The sequence below is a fragment of the Eublepharis macularius genome, chromosome 1, assembly GCF_028583425.1.
Source record: "Eublepharis macularius isolate TG4126 chromosome 1, MPM_Emac_v1.0, whole genome shotgun sequence".
Taxonomy (NCBI): Eukaryota; Metazoa; Chordata; class Lepidosauria; order Squamata; family Eublepharidae; genus Eublepharis; species Eublepharis macularius.
The window spans coordinates 30,372,811-30,390,383 of record NC_072790.1 but is presented as its reverse complement, the minus strand read 5'-3'; the positions used below and the strand labels follow the sequence as shown (position 1 = coordinate 30,390,383).

The following is a 17,573-nucleotide window of genomic DNA, read 5'->3' as shown; positions in this document are numbered from 1 at the left end:
GGAAACCATGGCCCCGAGTTTGCAAGACCAGAGCAAAGCTGTTGATCTTAGGTCATTTTGAAGGTCATTAATTCATAACATCGCCATAAGTCAGAAGGGACTTGACAGCACATATACAGGTACAGTACTGTGCCAGGGTACCAAGAGAAAAGCAATACACTATTATTGCCCTAGGCTGGTTACCAGAGATGGGCATGAACCGGGAAAATACTGAACTGTGCGGTTCGTGGTTCGTCGCGTTTCACAAACCACGAACTTTCACGAAGTTGCCCCAGTTCATGAATCGGTTCATTTGGTTCATGAAAATGTCACTTCTGGGGCTGCAAAAAGCCCATTTCCCCCCATTGCCTAGGAAACTGATTGATCGGTGCCAGGCTGTCTATAGTGATGAACCGAAAAATGAACCAAACGAACCAGCCTAAAGTTCGTGGCAGTTCATCAGAAATGGACTCTGATGAATGGCCTGATTCGTGACGAACTTTGCTTCGTATTTCGTTTCATGCCCATCTCTACTGGTCACTAAGGGAGAGAGAATTCACTGGTATTCTAAGTTCCTCTAGGCTCATGGCTTTAAGGAACTGTCCAGAAGGATTAATGCATATTCAGTTTTAAATGAAACTTGTATTTTGAAATATTGCAACAGCTCAGCTCAGACATCTTGCTGCCTTTGCCTAGGAGCAGCTGGCCACCTAGGCTGAGCTTTGCCACCTGCTCAGCCCCACCCCTTGACTGCTGATCAAGGGAACGGACAGGAACTGCATCATGGAGGGGCTGTGTTTTGCTTGGGGAGATTTTGCTAATTGGTTATTTGATGTATTGTTATAAAACTTCATATTTGTATTATTATAGGGTTTTGCGTTTGTATTGTGATGGGATTTCATGTTTGTTATCCACTTTGGGTGTTCTTTTGAACAGAAAGGTGGGGTATAAATAAATAAACAAACAAACAAATAAACTGTTAACTATGGTTAGTCTGAATGCAGACAGCTCTACTATGGTTTGTTAGAGTTCATCAGACCAGAATCTAAAACCATGGTTTGAAGTTGGTTTATTAGCCATGGTCGGTCTTATCTATGGCTTTCTGTGACGTGCAAATGTCTTGTCTTGTTCTCTAGCGCCACCTTCCCTGGCCATGGAACAAATATAATGAAACCTTCATTTGTTGAGGCAAACCAGGATCATCTGAAAGCTGAATCTTGCTTTCACAGACTAACCATTGATAAAATAAACCATAATTTTGCAATTATGGTTTATTTTATTATGTCTCAAGCGAGCCAAAAAGTTTAACAAGAGAAATGTTCGTGGATATTCATCTGTATAAACAATTAGTTCATTCTGAGCTAGTAAATTAATTTTTGCTTCAAAATAAAGCAAGTCTTTACCTTCTCTAAACCCTGTATTTTAAAGCACAGTGAAAATATATAATTAGAAACTTACTCCTAGAATAGATTTTAAAAATACTTACCGTCCACTGTAAAGTAAGAGAATTTTTAGTCCGATGAATTATCCTTGGGGAATCTGGAGTATCAGGTTCACAACTCATCGTTGTAAAACTTTCTGCCTCAGATGGGCTTCCTTTTATGCAGTTGCATTTTGCTAGGACTCTGGGACAGCAAAAATAATGTTCTATTTTTTTTTAAAAAATCCTTATCACGTTTACATGTAGAATTTATTTTAAAAACTGAGGAAAACTGGAAAATTTTACCCTATTTGCTTTCCCCTCTTTCCTGAAATGAAACATAAAAGGGGGGAAAATGCAGGCAACTAAACTTCCTCTTGGAAATCCTTATATTGAGGAAGAAAATTACATCAGGCGAAAATCAAACGTTCTGGAATAGTAATGTGCAGTTTCACAAAATGCTACATTGGTGATGCCAGCAAAGATCATTAGAATTACTGTAATGTCTTGCCTTGGGGTGATTTTCATTCAGATTGCATTGTGTGTGGAGATATAAGAGAGAGACAAGAGCAGTAAGTGCTTTTAAAGACTTAAATCTTGATCCTCTATTTTTCCCAGTGGAAGGCCAAGAACAGCCAAGGATCTGTGCAAAAGGAATGCAGCAAGCTTTTTGTTATTAGAAGTAGCCTAGAAATCTAAAATGTTTCTTCCTGCACCTGCTACACCCATAGATGTTTTCATTATGGCAATATTAATTGAACCAAATTGTGTTTTGTGTAAGGAAGAACACCACAAATCACAATGCCTGTGAAACCATGGATGTTTCCACAGTACTCACCTTCTTCTGGAACAGGGTGCAACGTTACGAAAAAAACATGGAAGACAGTGTCTTCTCGTGTGAGTTTTGCGCGATGTCACGCAAAACTCGCACGAGAAGACACTATCTTCCACGTTTTTTTCGTGATGTTGCGCCCTGTTCCAGAAGAAGGTGAGTAGTGTGGAAACGGCCCATGTCTGATCACTTTTATTCACATCAACATAAAAGGAAATCTTCAGTGCATGCTTTTATGCACAGGGTAATTATTTACCTTGCGTGATAATCCGTCGCTGGCCTAAGATCATTTATGGTGAAATGAGTTTTTTCACCTCTGAAAACAAATAACAGTTTTAATTTAATGGTGTTAATTTAATTGCTGCAATAAGTTTCATAAGCAGACATTTAAAAATATTATCTATTGCATTTTTTGAATTTTTATCATAAAAATTATTCTCTCTTTAAATCAACAACAGCTGTACAATTTCCATGAAGCTTATCGCTGGTATTCTGAACCAGACGGAAGAACAGAAACAAAGATACAGCTTATTTATACCTCCTTGGCTTTCATTCCTCCCCCCTTGCCTTCTTCCTCTACATTTTCATAGTGAACTCCCTTGATGTCATTGTTGGCACAAACAAAATTGAGATTTTAAAAAAGAATCGTCGGGGCAAAGTCACAGCCCTTCTGCTACATTAAGACAATACAAGAGGCCATGCTTTCCTCTGTGGTCTCAATTAGCATTTGAAAAGTTCCTGAAATGCTCTCACCTAAGGGATGTGCACCTGGGAAAAAACCCAGGTTTTTTTCTGATTCAGATTTTGGGAAATGCATAAATACAGGCATTCAATGGTATTTGCGTCCCCCCAGTATCATTTCAGGATTCAGGGTTTCACAAGATTCCAAAATTATTATGTTTCATTATTCCCTATCAGAAGGAACTGGAGTGGCTGCTTTTCATCCAAATGGCATCCAAATTGCTGGGATGTTAGTGCTGCCTGGCCACTAAGACCTCCCCCCCCAAAGTTCCAAGCAAATTGAATCAAAGGGACCAATTCTACAAGCCACTGAATGAGGTGCCTCAGCCATCCTACTTTCAGGGGGGTGGACTGGGAGGAAAAAATGGCACTGGAAAAGGGCAGCACTTCCAACAAAGGAGATAGGGGAGGGAAAAGAGCCATTCAGACTTGCAGCTCTGCCAGACCCTGTCCACGGCTTATGACTATTGGTACCCATCTTCCTGGGAAACCCGTCAAAGGGAAAAAACAGACCTGGGATCCTTAAAACATTGGCTCCAGATATTCCCAGTTATTTTCCAGAAATATATGGAACTTAGATATCAGTATTCTAGAGTATACCCAAATATCGCTCCAGATACCTGCATATACCTGGAAATACCAATAAGATAATTTTGGGTATATATTTGGACTGGATATATCTGAGCTTTAATCCCTACTCTCTCCCCTTCCCCCAGACAGCAGCAAACCAATTAGGCTTTTCAGTGTAGATGACCACAATGGGACACCCAGTATCTTCCAACGATTAGCATTACAAAGGATCCACGTATTGTGTTATCACTAAGCAGTGTTATGCATGCACCAAAAAAAAAAAAGATGAGCAGAGAAACATGATAGTGGTATGACAATGGCGGTGTGTGCAAGTGACATCGTGGGAGAGGGAAATCACAGCTGACAATGGCAAAAAAACCAATAACCCCGTGCCACCTGTGTGGAATCTCTGTTGCCAGTGCAAATTGAGAAACATTTGTACTAACAACATGACTGCCACAGGAAAACACCCTTGAGCAGAATCAGCCATGGAGAGTTTTATTGACATAATATCGCAAATGTGGGGACTATGGCAAGGGTGGTTCTCTGTTCAAGCCACACAAGCGGGGAAGCATGATGAAGGAAACAGCACCTGGAGGACTGCCCCCTCCCCAGACACTCTGGCCAGTTCTGGATTCCTTCTCTATATCCTCCAGCTGTCCTTGAACAATCAGTCTCCAAAGTTCCTTGGTCTCTCCTCACTTTTTGCACTAGATCAGAATTTTGATGACTAAAGATAAAAGCAACAGCTTCACAAAAAGCTGTCTTTCCCAAGTGGTATATTTCACTCTGATTTGAAGCCATGACGATTATAATGACACACCTCCCACGCAGTTGCTGATCACATAAATTACAGTGGCATGCAAGACAAAACAAAACAAACCACCTGGCATAAAATAATTTATTTTAAATGTATTAGCTGATCCTCCTTCAAACCTTTCTCTCAAAAGCTTCCGCACTAAATGCAAATTGGAACACAATTCAGAGGTGCGGCTGTGTGAGAGTGTTGTAGAACAAGCAAAATGGGATCTTGTGCTGCAGCTTTATTGTAACATAAGTTTCATGGGTGGATTTTTATTTTACTAGGTGCATAGGCCACACACATGGTTATGGGCGGGGGGGACAACATGAACAAGGGGATTAAAAAGCTAAGAAATACAAATATAATCAGTGCCATTTCCATGCAAAACTCAAAAGTACAAGATAAGCACAGAGACCTTTCACAACAGCTGTTTAAGCGTGGCTAATAAATTAAACCTTTTGTTAAATTCCAATCCAGCAATTATTTATTCAACAATTATCTATGTTACAGTAAACCTGTTAGTCTTCGAGGTGCAATGAAACTCCTTTTTACTCATAAAGCAGGAGTCCAGTTACTTGTAAGACCCGTAAAAATGCATTTTAAAAAATTATATTTCTCTGTGTTGTACTGTTTAGAAATTGACTGTGCGTGTGTATGTGAGTGAATCTGTGTAAAATTGTACTTGCTAAGGGTGACTAAATATCTTGAAATGGACTCCTGAGATACAATGTCTTTTCAATGAGGGATGGTGTTTAACTGAGTACAAGGTGCCATCAATTTGAGGATTATTGTTCCAGTCTATCCATTATCCAGTATCTCCAGAGCTAGTTCATGTGTTATCTCAACCAACTACTCTGCTTTTTACTGTGGATATGAGAAATATAATACTGAAGAAGGGAACATCTAGAACACCATAGATCAGCTTACCTTCCTCATTCTTAAAACATAAAAACTATGTTAGTGGAATTTCTGGGCTGTTCTTAATACTACTGTTTTGAAATTGATTTAGAAATCCTTTTAAAACTAACTAATAATTACAGGGACATACAATAATTTATGAGCTGAGGGTGTGGTAGGAATGGTAAGCTTAGAGAATAGGGTTGCCCACCATAGTTGGCAGACTCCCAGGAGGAACTGAGAGGCAGGGACATGCACACAAGAGACATGCAACAACACTTCTGGCATCAAACTGGAAGTGATGTCATTACATTGGGGCAACATTCTAGGATTTGCCCCAAACCATAGAGTTGATTGAACCTAAAGCATTGCCCTTGTAATTGAAGTGAAGTGATGCACTGGTGTGACCTTGCTCCTCCCCCCATTTTGGTCCATTTTTCTCCTGCCAGCGTGTGTAGTGCTGGGCGGGGGGGAGCAGGGAAAATTCCTGAGAGGCCTCCATCTATAGTGGGAGACCAACCCTGCCAAAGGATTGAACCACACATGTACAGGCTTCCTATTGTTTAGTGTTTCTTCCATTATTTAGAATTTCTACCACACTCAGAGGCAGTCAGCTTCTCAATATGAGTGCAAAGAGAAAGCATCATAGCCTTGGCCTCTATGCCCTCTTTCTTGGCCCTTCAGCGTAACTGATTGGCCACTGTATGAAACAGGATGTTTGGCTAGATGAACCACTGGTGTGATCCAGCAGGGCTCATTTTATATTCATATGCTCATTTCCTGAAGGATCCTGAAAACAATTGAGAACGTATGACATTATTAGAGTGCTAATGCTAATTTGAACTCGAATAAGTTTTTTTAAAAAATGTTTTAAAAGTTTTCATCATCTAATGTTTTATCCCTTTTTAAAACTTCCTTGATCAGATATATGGAGAGGTGGTGTAAGGAATTGCCAGTAAAGGCCTAGGGTTTTGTCAAGAGTGACGGGACTTTGGTTCAATGCTGTTAAGTGTGTGCAGGCCCAATTTCCGGCCTAACTAGAAAAAATGTGCTGGCTTGGCTCATTCTAACACCTGCAGGCCTGTCTGTGTTCCCTGGAGATTTGACTTTAGGAGGCTGGCTGTCGCAGTCACTATCTTCACACACACACACACACACACACACCAGTTTCATATGGCTGGCAATGGCAGTTAAACAAGTGAGTCCTGATTGGCTGTTAGCTGATAGGGTGACGCTTGGGAGTCCTGAAAAGACAGTTTCTCAGCTCAGCCTTTCCCCTTCTCTATCATTCTTTACCATCGTGTGAGAGAAAAGCTACTGGTTCCATGTCTCTCATCATCTCTGTATGCCTCCTGCTGCATGGCATGGAAATGGACTCCTTTGCTGAACGAATGGGTGAGAAACCACCAGCTAAGAAGCTAACCAGAGATGCATAGATAGCGAGCTTTATGTGTTTTAGTCAGGCAGCTTTTAGCTAGCAATAGAAAGGTTTATTTGTTTTCATATCTGTTGCCTGAACTCGAGTGCTTCATGCTTAGCAACACTCTGCAATCAATTAACTGAAGAGATTTTATTTAAGCCTGTGCCTGGGTTCATAAGTAGCACGTGGGTACAACTTCAGAGAATCAAGAGGCTGAAAAGTCTCACAAAATATATGAACAGGCGGCTTCCTTCTGCCTAAGGGGACTGGAATGGCTGTTATCAGCACCCAGAAAGAGGAGTTGTGGGGGGAGGTTAGTTCACTCAGGTAGAATACTGTATAAATGACCTAAGCCAAATAAATAATTATTTTGAAAATACTTCATCTTGATTCAAATATAGTGCAATCAGGGCTTTTTTTCAGCGGGAACGCGGTGGAACGGAGTTCTGGCACCTCTTGAAAATGGTCACATGGCTGGTGGCCCCGTCCCCTGATCTCTAGACAGAGGGCAGAGGGCAATCGGCGCAGAGGGCAATCTAAACTCCCCTCTGTCTGGAGATCAGGGGACGGGGCCACCGGCCATGTGGCCATTTTCGCCGAAGGCGATTTAAACCTTAAAAAAATCCCCCCTTGTTCCAGCTGAACCAAAGTGATGCCATTGTGTGGTCCTGAGTTCCACCACTGAGTTCCACCACCTCTTTTCCCAGAAAAAAAGCCCTGAATGCAATAAAATCCATTTCCTTTTGCAGGCAAAATTTTAATTAAAATTATTTAGGGCAGTGGTAGCCTCGTGGAGAAAATACCTACATATAAACAGATGTGTATTTTCCGTCTTTTCCACAGTTAGAAATAAGAAGTTCATAAACGTAAACCTCTGTCTTGTCTTTGCCACCTCTGATCATTCCGCAGGGAGGAGACCATGTGAGCGCAGCTGTCCTTGCCTGAATATCTTCCATCTGCAGAAAAATAGCATGGTAGAGTTGTAAGCTCATGCAAAAAAAGGTAGACTGAATAAATCAATCATTAACGTTTCTGAAGAGTTATTCAACCATTCTTCACTATTTGGCGTACAAAATGAAGCCTACTTTGCTGAGCAAAGCTAAAGATCCTCTTACTGAATTTGGCACATGGGTCGAATCCACATTCACCCATTACCCGCATGTTTATCGGATATCTTCCGTTTGCCTCCAATCCACGATTTTTTCCTCTTCGTTCACATTCCTGCTTCCAATCCGTCTTTCTCGTGCGTCCCTCCGGTCACATGGCCGCTCGAAAACCACTTTTTTGGGCGGGACCTTTTTTTCCTGCCCATTTTTTTATTTTTTTGAGCGCATTTTTCCGTTACTTCGATCTTGCCTTATAAAGAAACATCATTGAAGATAATGATACCTCTCTTTCCCCCACTGACAGCACTGATGGCTCTCTCCCGTTTCTTTTTTGGAAATTTGGAAGCATGGGGGAAGCTTTCGTGGGTATTTCCTTTGCAGGACAGTTCAGTGCCTGAATTTTACTGAAGTTTCACTTCCTTGGAGTGTCATTATTTCGATATTTCGTAATTTCGATATTACAGTAATATAAAATAAAAAAATAAAAAACAGTTAAAAAGGAAGTTTCGCGAGTCCGTTCTGAGGATGGATTCACCCCAAAATGATTTTTCAAACTACCAGATTTGATTCAGAAACAGCATAATCAATAAATCCAATGCTATGAAGTCAAAAACAGTCTTTTGCAGACTACGGAGCACTTGCAAGTTGAATCAGCCAATAGGAGCTCTCGGAACGGCCGGAGAGACAGGAAGGGGGGTGGTTTTTAAAAAAAATGCGTAAATTGCGCATTGGCTCATTCACGGCCACGTGAAACTCCCGTTGAAAACCTATGACCACTTATTCAGGAGAAATGGGAATGAAATGCGTCTGTTTAATGAGGTAATGTGACCGGCACTCAGGATTGCATGGGGAATGCGGGGAACATGCGACTTAGAATGAGTAATGTGGATTTGACCATGGTTTAAGATACAAAACATCCATAATTAAAAACCTTCATTGAAACCCTCCCAAAAAATAATTAAGCAAAAAGAGCCACCTAGTGGTATAATGTATTTAGTAGACTGACTGCAGTTGATTGTGAGCCTTGGAAATCATGGTAACTTTATCTGCGAAACAATATGAACCAAAGCAGAAAGCAGGAAAATAAACAAGTGAATGTGGTTTGCAATTAGTTATTAAAACTCAAACGCAGCCTCAAGTTTGGAGGTTCCTTTTTTTAATATATATTTTTTATTTTCTAATTAATAAAAGTGATACAAAACAAAAATGGAACAGAAATACAGATTAGGCCAAAGGAAGATTAAGGTACCCATTACAAAGATTGTCTAGAATACAATAACCATATATCATTTAGATATCATATTTGGATTTTTAACCAGAAACGTTTCCTCTCTCTATTTTACTATATCTCACTTTAAAATCAAATATTGAATATATAATATTGTATTTTAGAGTATTTAATGAGATTCGTTTCTGTACTTTTCCTGCCTCCATGCTAATTATTTAAAACATATGATCTAAACATTTCTTTTTTTTATTTTTTATTATCTACATTAACTAACAATACAGAGGGAAAGAAGGGGGGCAGGGGAAGGAAAGAAAAAGAAACAGCAACATATGACAACACTACACTACAAATAATGCTTTCCCTTCATGCTGCCATTATTAAAAAAATTAAAACTTTGTAAGATATTGATGGAGTGGTTGACCTTGCAAAATACAAATTACAATCCAAATTAAGTCTTCCTCCCCCCCCGGGCCTCGGACGCAGTTCTCTCTGAACAACTGCAACCGCAGTGCTCATTCCCCCCCCCCTTCAGACTTCAAATCCTTTTCTTCTTGCTTGGTGTCTTGCTGAAATTCTTGATTTTTGTCCTCAAAATCCCTTAGTTGATCTTCTGATATTATCTTGTAAGCTTGATCTTTGTAACTAAACCAGATACCTTCCGGAAATAACCATTTATACTTTATTCCACGTTCCCTCAGAAGAGCTACAAACTTTTTATACTTAAATCTTCTTTTCCGAACTAAAAATGGAACGTCCTTCAGTATCTTAACTTTATTACCCAGAAAGTCCAGATCCGCATTGTATGAGTTGTATAGGATAGTGTCTCGGATCCTCTTAGATGAAAAATCGATGATCTCGCGAGGCAGCTGACGCTTCATTGCATATTTTGAAGAAGCCCGACGGACTTCCAAAATGGCGCTTTTTACCTCTTCTTTAGTTGCCCTCGCGGGTGTCGCCAATAGTTCCGAGGCCAGACCCCATAAATCCTCATTTTCCTCCTCTTTCACATTCTGGAGGCGCAAAATTGTCTGTGTTCGTTCCACTTGTAGCCCGATCAGCTGGTTCTCCACCAGCTTTAACTCTTTATTCGTTGCCCTCACGAGTGACGCATTTTCCCGAGCAGACTTCTCTGCCCCCCCCCCCGCTGCTTCCTTAATGGTTTTCACTTCGCTCTCAATTAAGCCCACCCTTTGATCTGTTTCATTCAGCTTGTCAACAAAGGGCTTTATGGCTTCGATAACTGACCTCTTCACCAAGTCCTCGAGCAACTCTCCTTTCCCCTGCAGGGCAGCCGAGATTGACTTGCCCAAAGCAGGACTGTGCTTTTTCGCTGCCATTTTAGGGGGGGGGACCGCCAACCAAATTCTGAAACTCAGCGAGGGGGAAGAACGAGCCTTCTTAGCTTCAGATCCCACCACTCCTTCACGTGCGCTTGTAATAACAGAAGGGATTCGCTTACTTACAGGCTTCCGCCTAGTTCTGCTCTTTGCCGTTTTCCATGGCCCGGCAGCACTCGAGGTGCCGCGCACGTCTGCCGGCCTCCATAGGAGCAAACGGGCAATTTACCCCCTGCATCGATTTCAGGGGGCTCTTCCCGCCGCGTTCCGGACCCTACCTCCCTCACTGGGAGTTCTGGGGGCTAATCTTCGCAGATCAGCCGCCCGGTCAGGCTGCTTGGGCGCTTCCTCCTGGACCTGCGGAGAGGAGCGTCCGACATGGCCGAGAAAACGAAACCGAATCCATGATCTAAACATTTCTAATACTAACAATAATATAGTATAATATACCAAAGTATGCTAATTATACTTCATCAGTCAAATTAAATAATATGTTTCTATACCCTGTTTTGAAAAAATTGAAACTTAAAGTAACCAGCATTTCTATAACCTCTGTTAGTCAAAACTCATGCCCAAAGTTTGGAAATTCCTGATCATTTATTTCTCACTGAAGCTTCCAAGGATATACCAAAGTCCTTTCTTAAAACAATAGATACTCTTCACTTAGTTGATTTATGGTGATTTTTAAAATCCTGCTGCAAATCTTTTTCATTGCATCATATTATTCTTAAATTTACTTCTTTTGAGCTTCTCCTGGCCTTCTAACACTCACAAGTATCTTTCTGGTTTTCCAGAACTGACAAGTATCACCACTGAGCCAATACTGTATGCTGATCATGCACCAGTAGTAACTGGTGACAACAAACATGGAAGGACTGGTGGACTGGCAAATCATACCAACCCAGAATGTTTATTAATCTTTCTGGATGTGGAAAAAAGCATTTAACCATGCTGAATGTTCATTTTTAAGGTTGATATTAGGTCATGTTACCCTGAGCGAAATGGATCTTCTTATAGTCAAAGATTACCTATTTGAAAACTTCTCTTTGTTTAGAAGGATGTGTCATGGGTTTCTGCTATGTCTTTTACTTCTTGCATTATGCACAGAACCGTTTACTATAGCAATCGGAGGAACCTCTTATATCTCAGGATTTAAATTGAGTTACGTGGAATGTAAAACGATGGTAAAGACAGTATACTTTTACATTTGATGTAAAAAATTTCATCAATTACAGCTATTAAGAATCTCTAGTTGACTTTTGCTCAGAATTATATTAATGAATAGGGATGTGCAAACTAGGAAATACCTGGAGTTTTTTGGGGGTGGGGGTGGAGCCTGGGGTGGATGTGCTTTTGGAAGGGGAGAGACTTCAGTGTAGTATAATGCCATAGAATCCACCCTCCAAAGCAGCCATTTTCTTCAAGGGAACTGATCTCTGTGGCCTGGAGATCAGTTGTAATTATAGGAGATCTCCAGCCACTACCTGGAGGTTGGCAACTCATTCACTCATATCCAGATTATTTGTAAGGTTGTGGGATGTGGTTTTGATGACAAAATTCACTTATTATATAGAAGGGCAGGAATGCAAATTTAGTGTGAGAGAGTGTTTATGCTGTTCTGGAAAAGTAAATTCAGAACAATACTCACTCATACTTTTTTTTTCTTCTGTGTTGTAAGGAGCTGAATTGTGATTGTGTCCCCTTTCTGCCTGTTTATGTCTCTTTTTTGCCATAAGGATGACTCCGTTTTCTTTTGTGGTGTTTATGAACTTCTTTGTTTTCTTTACTCTTAACAGTATAAGCAATAAGTGTTCTCAGAAAAGGAAGAAAGACTTAATCCATATTATATTAGTTACACATTTAAGATATATACAGCGCAAGCCTAAAAAATTAATGGGCTTAGACTGGAATAACTCTTCTTAGGATTGCACTGTTATTGCCGGCAACTTGAACACAATGGGACTGCAAGCCAGTTTATAAAAGGTTTAAATCACTATTAAATCAAAAGCAAAAAAGTCAAAGCAAAAAACAACTAACACAAAGTAATGATAGATCAAGATGGGTAGTCGTGTTAGTTTGTCTGTAGCAGTAGAAAGGAGCAAGAGTCTGGTAGCACCTATAAGACTAACAAAAATTTGCTTTTTTTCAGTGGGAATGTGGTGGAATGGAGTTCCGGCACCTCTTGAAAATGGTCACATGGCCGGTGGCCCTGCCCCCTGATCTCCAGACAGAGGAGAGTTTAGATTGCCCTCCGCACTGCTCCAGCGGCATGGAGGGCAATCTAAACTTCCCCCCTGTCTGGAGATCAGGGGGCGGGGCCACCAGCCATGTGACCATTTTCACCAAGGGTGATTTAAACTTTAAAAAAACTCCCCCCTTGTTCCAGCTGACCCAAAGTGACGTCATTGTGCGGTCCTGAGTTCCACCACTGAGTTCCACCACCTCTTTTCCTAGAAAAAAAGTCCTGTGATAGGGTATGAGCTTTCGTGAGTCACATCTCACTTGAGCTGTGAGAGCTCATACCCTACTACAAATTCTGTTAGTCTTATAGGTGCTACCGGACTCTTGCTCTTTTCTACTGGTACAAAGTAATGAGACCACCAGCAGCAACAATCAGTGAAGGAGTTTTACAGAGTAAAACAGTGCCGAAGCAACAGCTGGCTAAACTTCGCTCATGCCAACAGATGTGCTCATGTTAGTGTATTGTCTCTGCAATGCCAGCACAATATTCTGCAGATAATTGGGGTGAACCAGAACCAGTTCTAGTACCTCAATAATTCATTAAATGGATTAGACTAGGTCAAAGGTAATTGAAAACAATGTCTTTGAGAACTATTTTTAGGTTAAGCATTGACTCTTACCGTAGGCTTGCTGATGTTGGAAAGAAGCACTTCCAATGCTTTTGTTTCTTCATCTTTTTCTTTAAAAACAAAAAGAAAAGAAAAAACAAGAAACCAATGAACATCTCCGCAATAAGTGCTTTTGTAAAAAAATGGAAAAATTTAAAAAGTTACTGGTAATTTATGGTACGTCGATATGATAATAGCATCAAAATGTGGGCATTTATTTATTTATTAAATGCATAATTCATTGGGTATTATGTAATAAAATCATATGAAATATTGAAAGCAATAATACTCAAATAATGGAAAATCAGTTGAGAGTGAATAAAAAGGGCAGATAAAAATAAGGACCAGGAGACCAAGAAATAACTATTAGTTACCAAAGACCAACAGAAATAAAATAGTTTGCAAATGCCTACACAGAACACTAGCATAAGAGACTTGCAAATATTTATTTACACAAACTTTCTTCTAAATCACAACTTCATAGGTGCATTAAAAACAGAAAGAAACATAATTAAAAATATCAATTTGAGCATAACGTCATTTTGGTTATTTTTAATGTCATACATCTACAGGATAAAGCAGCTGGTAAGTATCACTTTAGTCAGTTTATGTTTTGTTCCATATATTTTATTTGCTGAGGCACACCAATCCCCATATACACAACTAGACCGAATCAGTGTTAATTGTGGATTCTTGCTTACCTTCCACTTGAACAGAACAGCCTTTTCTTTCCCCCAAAAGGTTACTCCTTGCATGTCGCGTGCTTATATCAGTGGATTCTTCTCCTGTTGCAAATCCATTGTACCCTTTAGTGAGAGAAAGGCATTTCTGAGGTGATGAAGAAGGACTTTCTAATTTATCGTTCTGTGTACCATGTCGATCTTTTAACTTTTTCTGTAATCGTTCATGAGTTTTACTAGATCGCTCATCTCTAAAAGTGGACCTTCCATGGGTTGATACCGCATCTAAAATAAACACAAAAATTAGATAAAGAATGCACAAGCATTTACAAATGCATTTGATAGCTCATGATGTACAAAAGTGTACACTCTTAATTGTGATAGTGATGTGATTAGAAGATTAACCTGTTTCTCATTAGAATAACCTGCTGACGATCTGTATGTAATTTTCTGGTGATCTCTCAATCACAGACATGTGCACCTATGCTCCTTTTAAAAAAAATCTCCAATGTCCATGCTTGGCAGACTTATTGGATCATTAATACATTGGGCACCCTTCTGCTATGAACCTTTATTCACAGGACCACAGAAGTGTGCTCCTAGTTAATGGAAAAGAAGTTCTCTGGTGTCTGTGGATACACCACAAATACCAGAAAAACAAAAAGGGTCTTCTGTAGGTACTGACATGGAACTTTTCTCCTACTTAAGTGGCTCATTCGCTGGAGAAAGAGCCACTTAAGCTGGAAGAATACTTCTTAAGATGGAGGAAAGGCTTAATCTTCAGTCAGTGGGATGGTAAGATACAGGGCTTTTTTTCTGGGAAAAGACGTGGTGGAACTCAGTGGGTTGCCCTTGGAGAAAATGGTCACATGTTTGGTGGCCCCGCCCCTTGATCTCCAGACAGAGGGGAGTTTAGATTGCTCTCTGCGCTGCTTGGCGGCGCAGAGGGCAATCTCAACTCCCCTCTTTCTGGAGATCAGGGGGCGGGGCCACCAGCCATGTGACCATTTTCAAGAGGTTCCGGAACTCCATTCCACTGCGTTCCAGCTGAAAAAAAGCCCTGGTAAGATACATGCTTCTCTTGGATTGTACAGTCGGTAGCTAATACTTGGGTTCAGCTCCACGAAAACCTTAAACTTCCATAGAAGATGACTGGAATGGGACCCATCAAAAACATCAAACAGAATATGACTGGGAAAAAATAGGGCTGGGATGGATTTCCCAGGGGCTAGATATCACCCTTCCCTGACCTGGATAGCCTCAGATTTTGGAAGCTAAGCAGGGTCGGCTTTGCTTAGTAACTGGATGGGAGACCTCCAATGAAGACCAGGGTTGCAGATAGGGTTACCAGGGTTACTTCTGGAAGTGACATCATCGTGTCTGCTGGGAGCACGCGTGCTGTGCATGTCCCCAGGATGCCTGCCAGTGGCAGGCGATTGCTGGGCAGCCTGAAACCTCCCGCCAGTTGCCAGTGACTGGGATATTGCCCTGGGATCCCTAGCTGCAGAGGCAGGCAATGACCAACCACCTCTGTTAGTCTCTTGCCTTGAAAACTGCACTGAGGTTGCCATAAGTCAGCCATCATCATCATCATCATCATCATCATCATCATCATCATCATCATCATCATCATCATCATTGACGTGACAGCACTCCACTACCACCAGATTTTTCCTGTCACAATTCCCTGCCTACTCCACTACACTGACGTTCCCAACAGAACTGAAAACAGTGTGTGGGCTTGGGTAGAAACACACACAAGCCTGGGTTGATGACAGAAGGTTAATGAGGTAGATTGACTGCTTTTTAAAGGTGAACAAACCCAAATTTTATTAAAGGAAGAAACACACAACTGAGGGAAATATGAACCATTAATCAGGAGTTGTAGGAAGTTAGGTTTTAAACAGTACAGGCTTAAGGAAAAATTCTAAAGGCAAATTTATCACATCTAAAAAACAGCCCTCTGCTGCCACTTAGCTTCCCACCAGACCCAGTGAATCCCACTGGAATACTGGAAAAGCTTTTTACACTCAGTCACCCACAGAAAGGAACAACCAAATATCTGATTTCTCCATGGATCTTTAATAAATTCTTTAATAAAGTGTATTAAAAGAGCATACACTGGGCCCGTAAACCTATTAAAAGTAAGAGCTATAAGTTGCCCCCAGAAACCTATTTAAAGGAATCCATAGCTGGGCCTTTAGCAGAGTAATATTGACTGCAGAGTAAGCGTAATGGTTGGTTAGAACTTGTGTGCTGGCTGGTGTGAGTGTGAGAGAGAAAATAAACTTATATGTGGTTTATATTTAGAAAGGAAATAAGAGTTCTTTATTTTAGGAACTCCATACTCTGATAGTAAATGAGGAGACATAGATCTCTATCTACCCATCTAATCTAAGGATGGACATGGATGGCAGAACAAGTCCTCCATCCATAGTTGAAGATCGGGAAAGGGAGAAGTGTGACAAAGCCAGGAAGAGAAGAAGTATCACGAGGAGGAAGTCCTGAGAATAGCAATCTACATATCAAAGAGAGTCAGAGCAGTAAACAGATGCCCTGACCTTTCTACCTTTCTAACTCTTTGGTTTGTTCCCCTCTGAAACCTGAGAAAAGGGACAGTGGCAAGTCCTCCTAACAAAGCGAATGTCCTAGCTGTCAATTATATTGTATATTGTATATTCCCCTCACACCGTTGCAATCCACCTTGGATCTCAGTGAGAAAGGACGGACAATAACAACAATTTACACTGCTTTTAAGCTGACCGTTCTCCCTTGCTCACAGCTTCTCAACCCTCACAAACCAAATGGACTTACACCTCCCTTAATTCTTCCTCAGGCCACAGCTCCTAATGGCTGGTTGAGAGCATTATTCTGGCTTCTGTGTTGCAGGGATACATTTCTCTGTGCTCTGTCTGTCACATGGGAGGAATTCGCTTAACCCTACAGAAAACCTTTTGCTTCTTTCTGGAGTAAGGCAGGGCAGATGGGGGAGGGGTAGAATGTAAGCACCCAGTTATTCTATGCCAGCCAGATTTTCTGTCTTGTAGAGGATGAAGCTATGCATTTATGACCTCACAGGTAGGGCTGTGGAGCCATGGGAGGTAGTTGGGGAGGGTAGAAGCAGATACCCTTCCTAGGGTTGCCAACCTCTAAGTGCAGCCTGGAGTTCTCCTGGAATTGCAACTAATCTCCAGAACAGACATTAGTTTTCCTGGAGCAAATGGAAGCTCTGGAAGGCAAACTCGATGGTATACCATAGATTCTAGGTGAAATCCCTCCTTAAATAACATAGCTCCCCCCACTGCCAAAATCAAGAAGTCTATGCCCCTAGCAAGGAGCCAGGATTTAGCCTCCATCACCTCTGTGTTGCATTAAAAACACACACATCCATTGTTGCTTTTGGATCCCAAGCAAGTATGGGAAAAGCTCACTCATACACCAGATCACACCTGCCACCTTGCTGATCTTTTTAAATTGCTCGTAGAAAGGGTACGGTTCCTCCTCTCTGCCTGACCCTTGGAAGAAAGGATGGGGGCTGGGAACAATCTCTGAGAATTTAGTCCCATTTGGGTAGTAGTGAGGACTGGAAATGCGTTCCTTGTTGAAGCCAACGTTGGGTTGATTTCTATTATGACTTTCAATATTAAAAGATCTGAATCAATGTTTCTGAATCAATGTTTTAAATAACACACGATACCACTATGAATTTGAC

The 17,573-nt window shown here is 41.0% G+C and overlaps 1 protein-coding gene across 1 annotated transcript in view; it reads right to left on the bottom strand.

Annotated features, from left to right (window-relative positions):
- Nucleotides 1–17,573, bottom strand: part of FNDC3A (fibronectin type III domain containing 3A) — a 74,944-nt gene that overhangs the window by 55,665 nt on the left and 1,706 nt on the right. The window contains exons 3-7 of the mRNA XM_054998019.1: nt 13,883–14,146; nt 13,194–13,252; nt 7,469–7,617; nt 2,488–2,547; nt 1,466–1,604 (exon numbers count right to left, since the gene is read on the bottom strand). Coding sequence (XP_054853994.1) covers nt 1,466–1,604; nt 2,488–2,547; nt 7,469–7,617; nt 13,194–13,252; nt 13,883–14,146 — 671 coding nt within the window. The remainder of the gene's footprint in view (nt 1–1,465; nt 1,605–2,487; nt 2,548–7,468; nt 7,618–13,193; nt 13,253–13,882; nt 14,147–17,573) is intronic.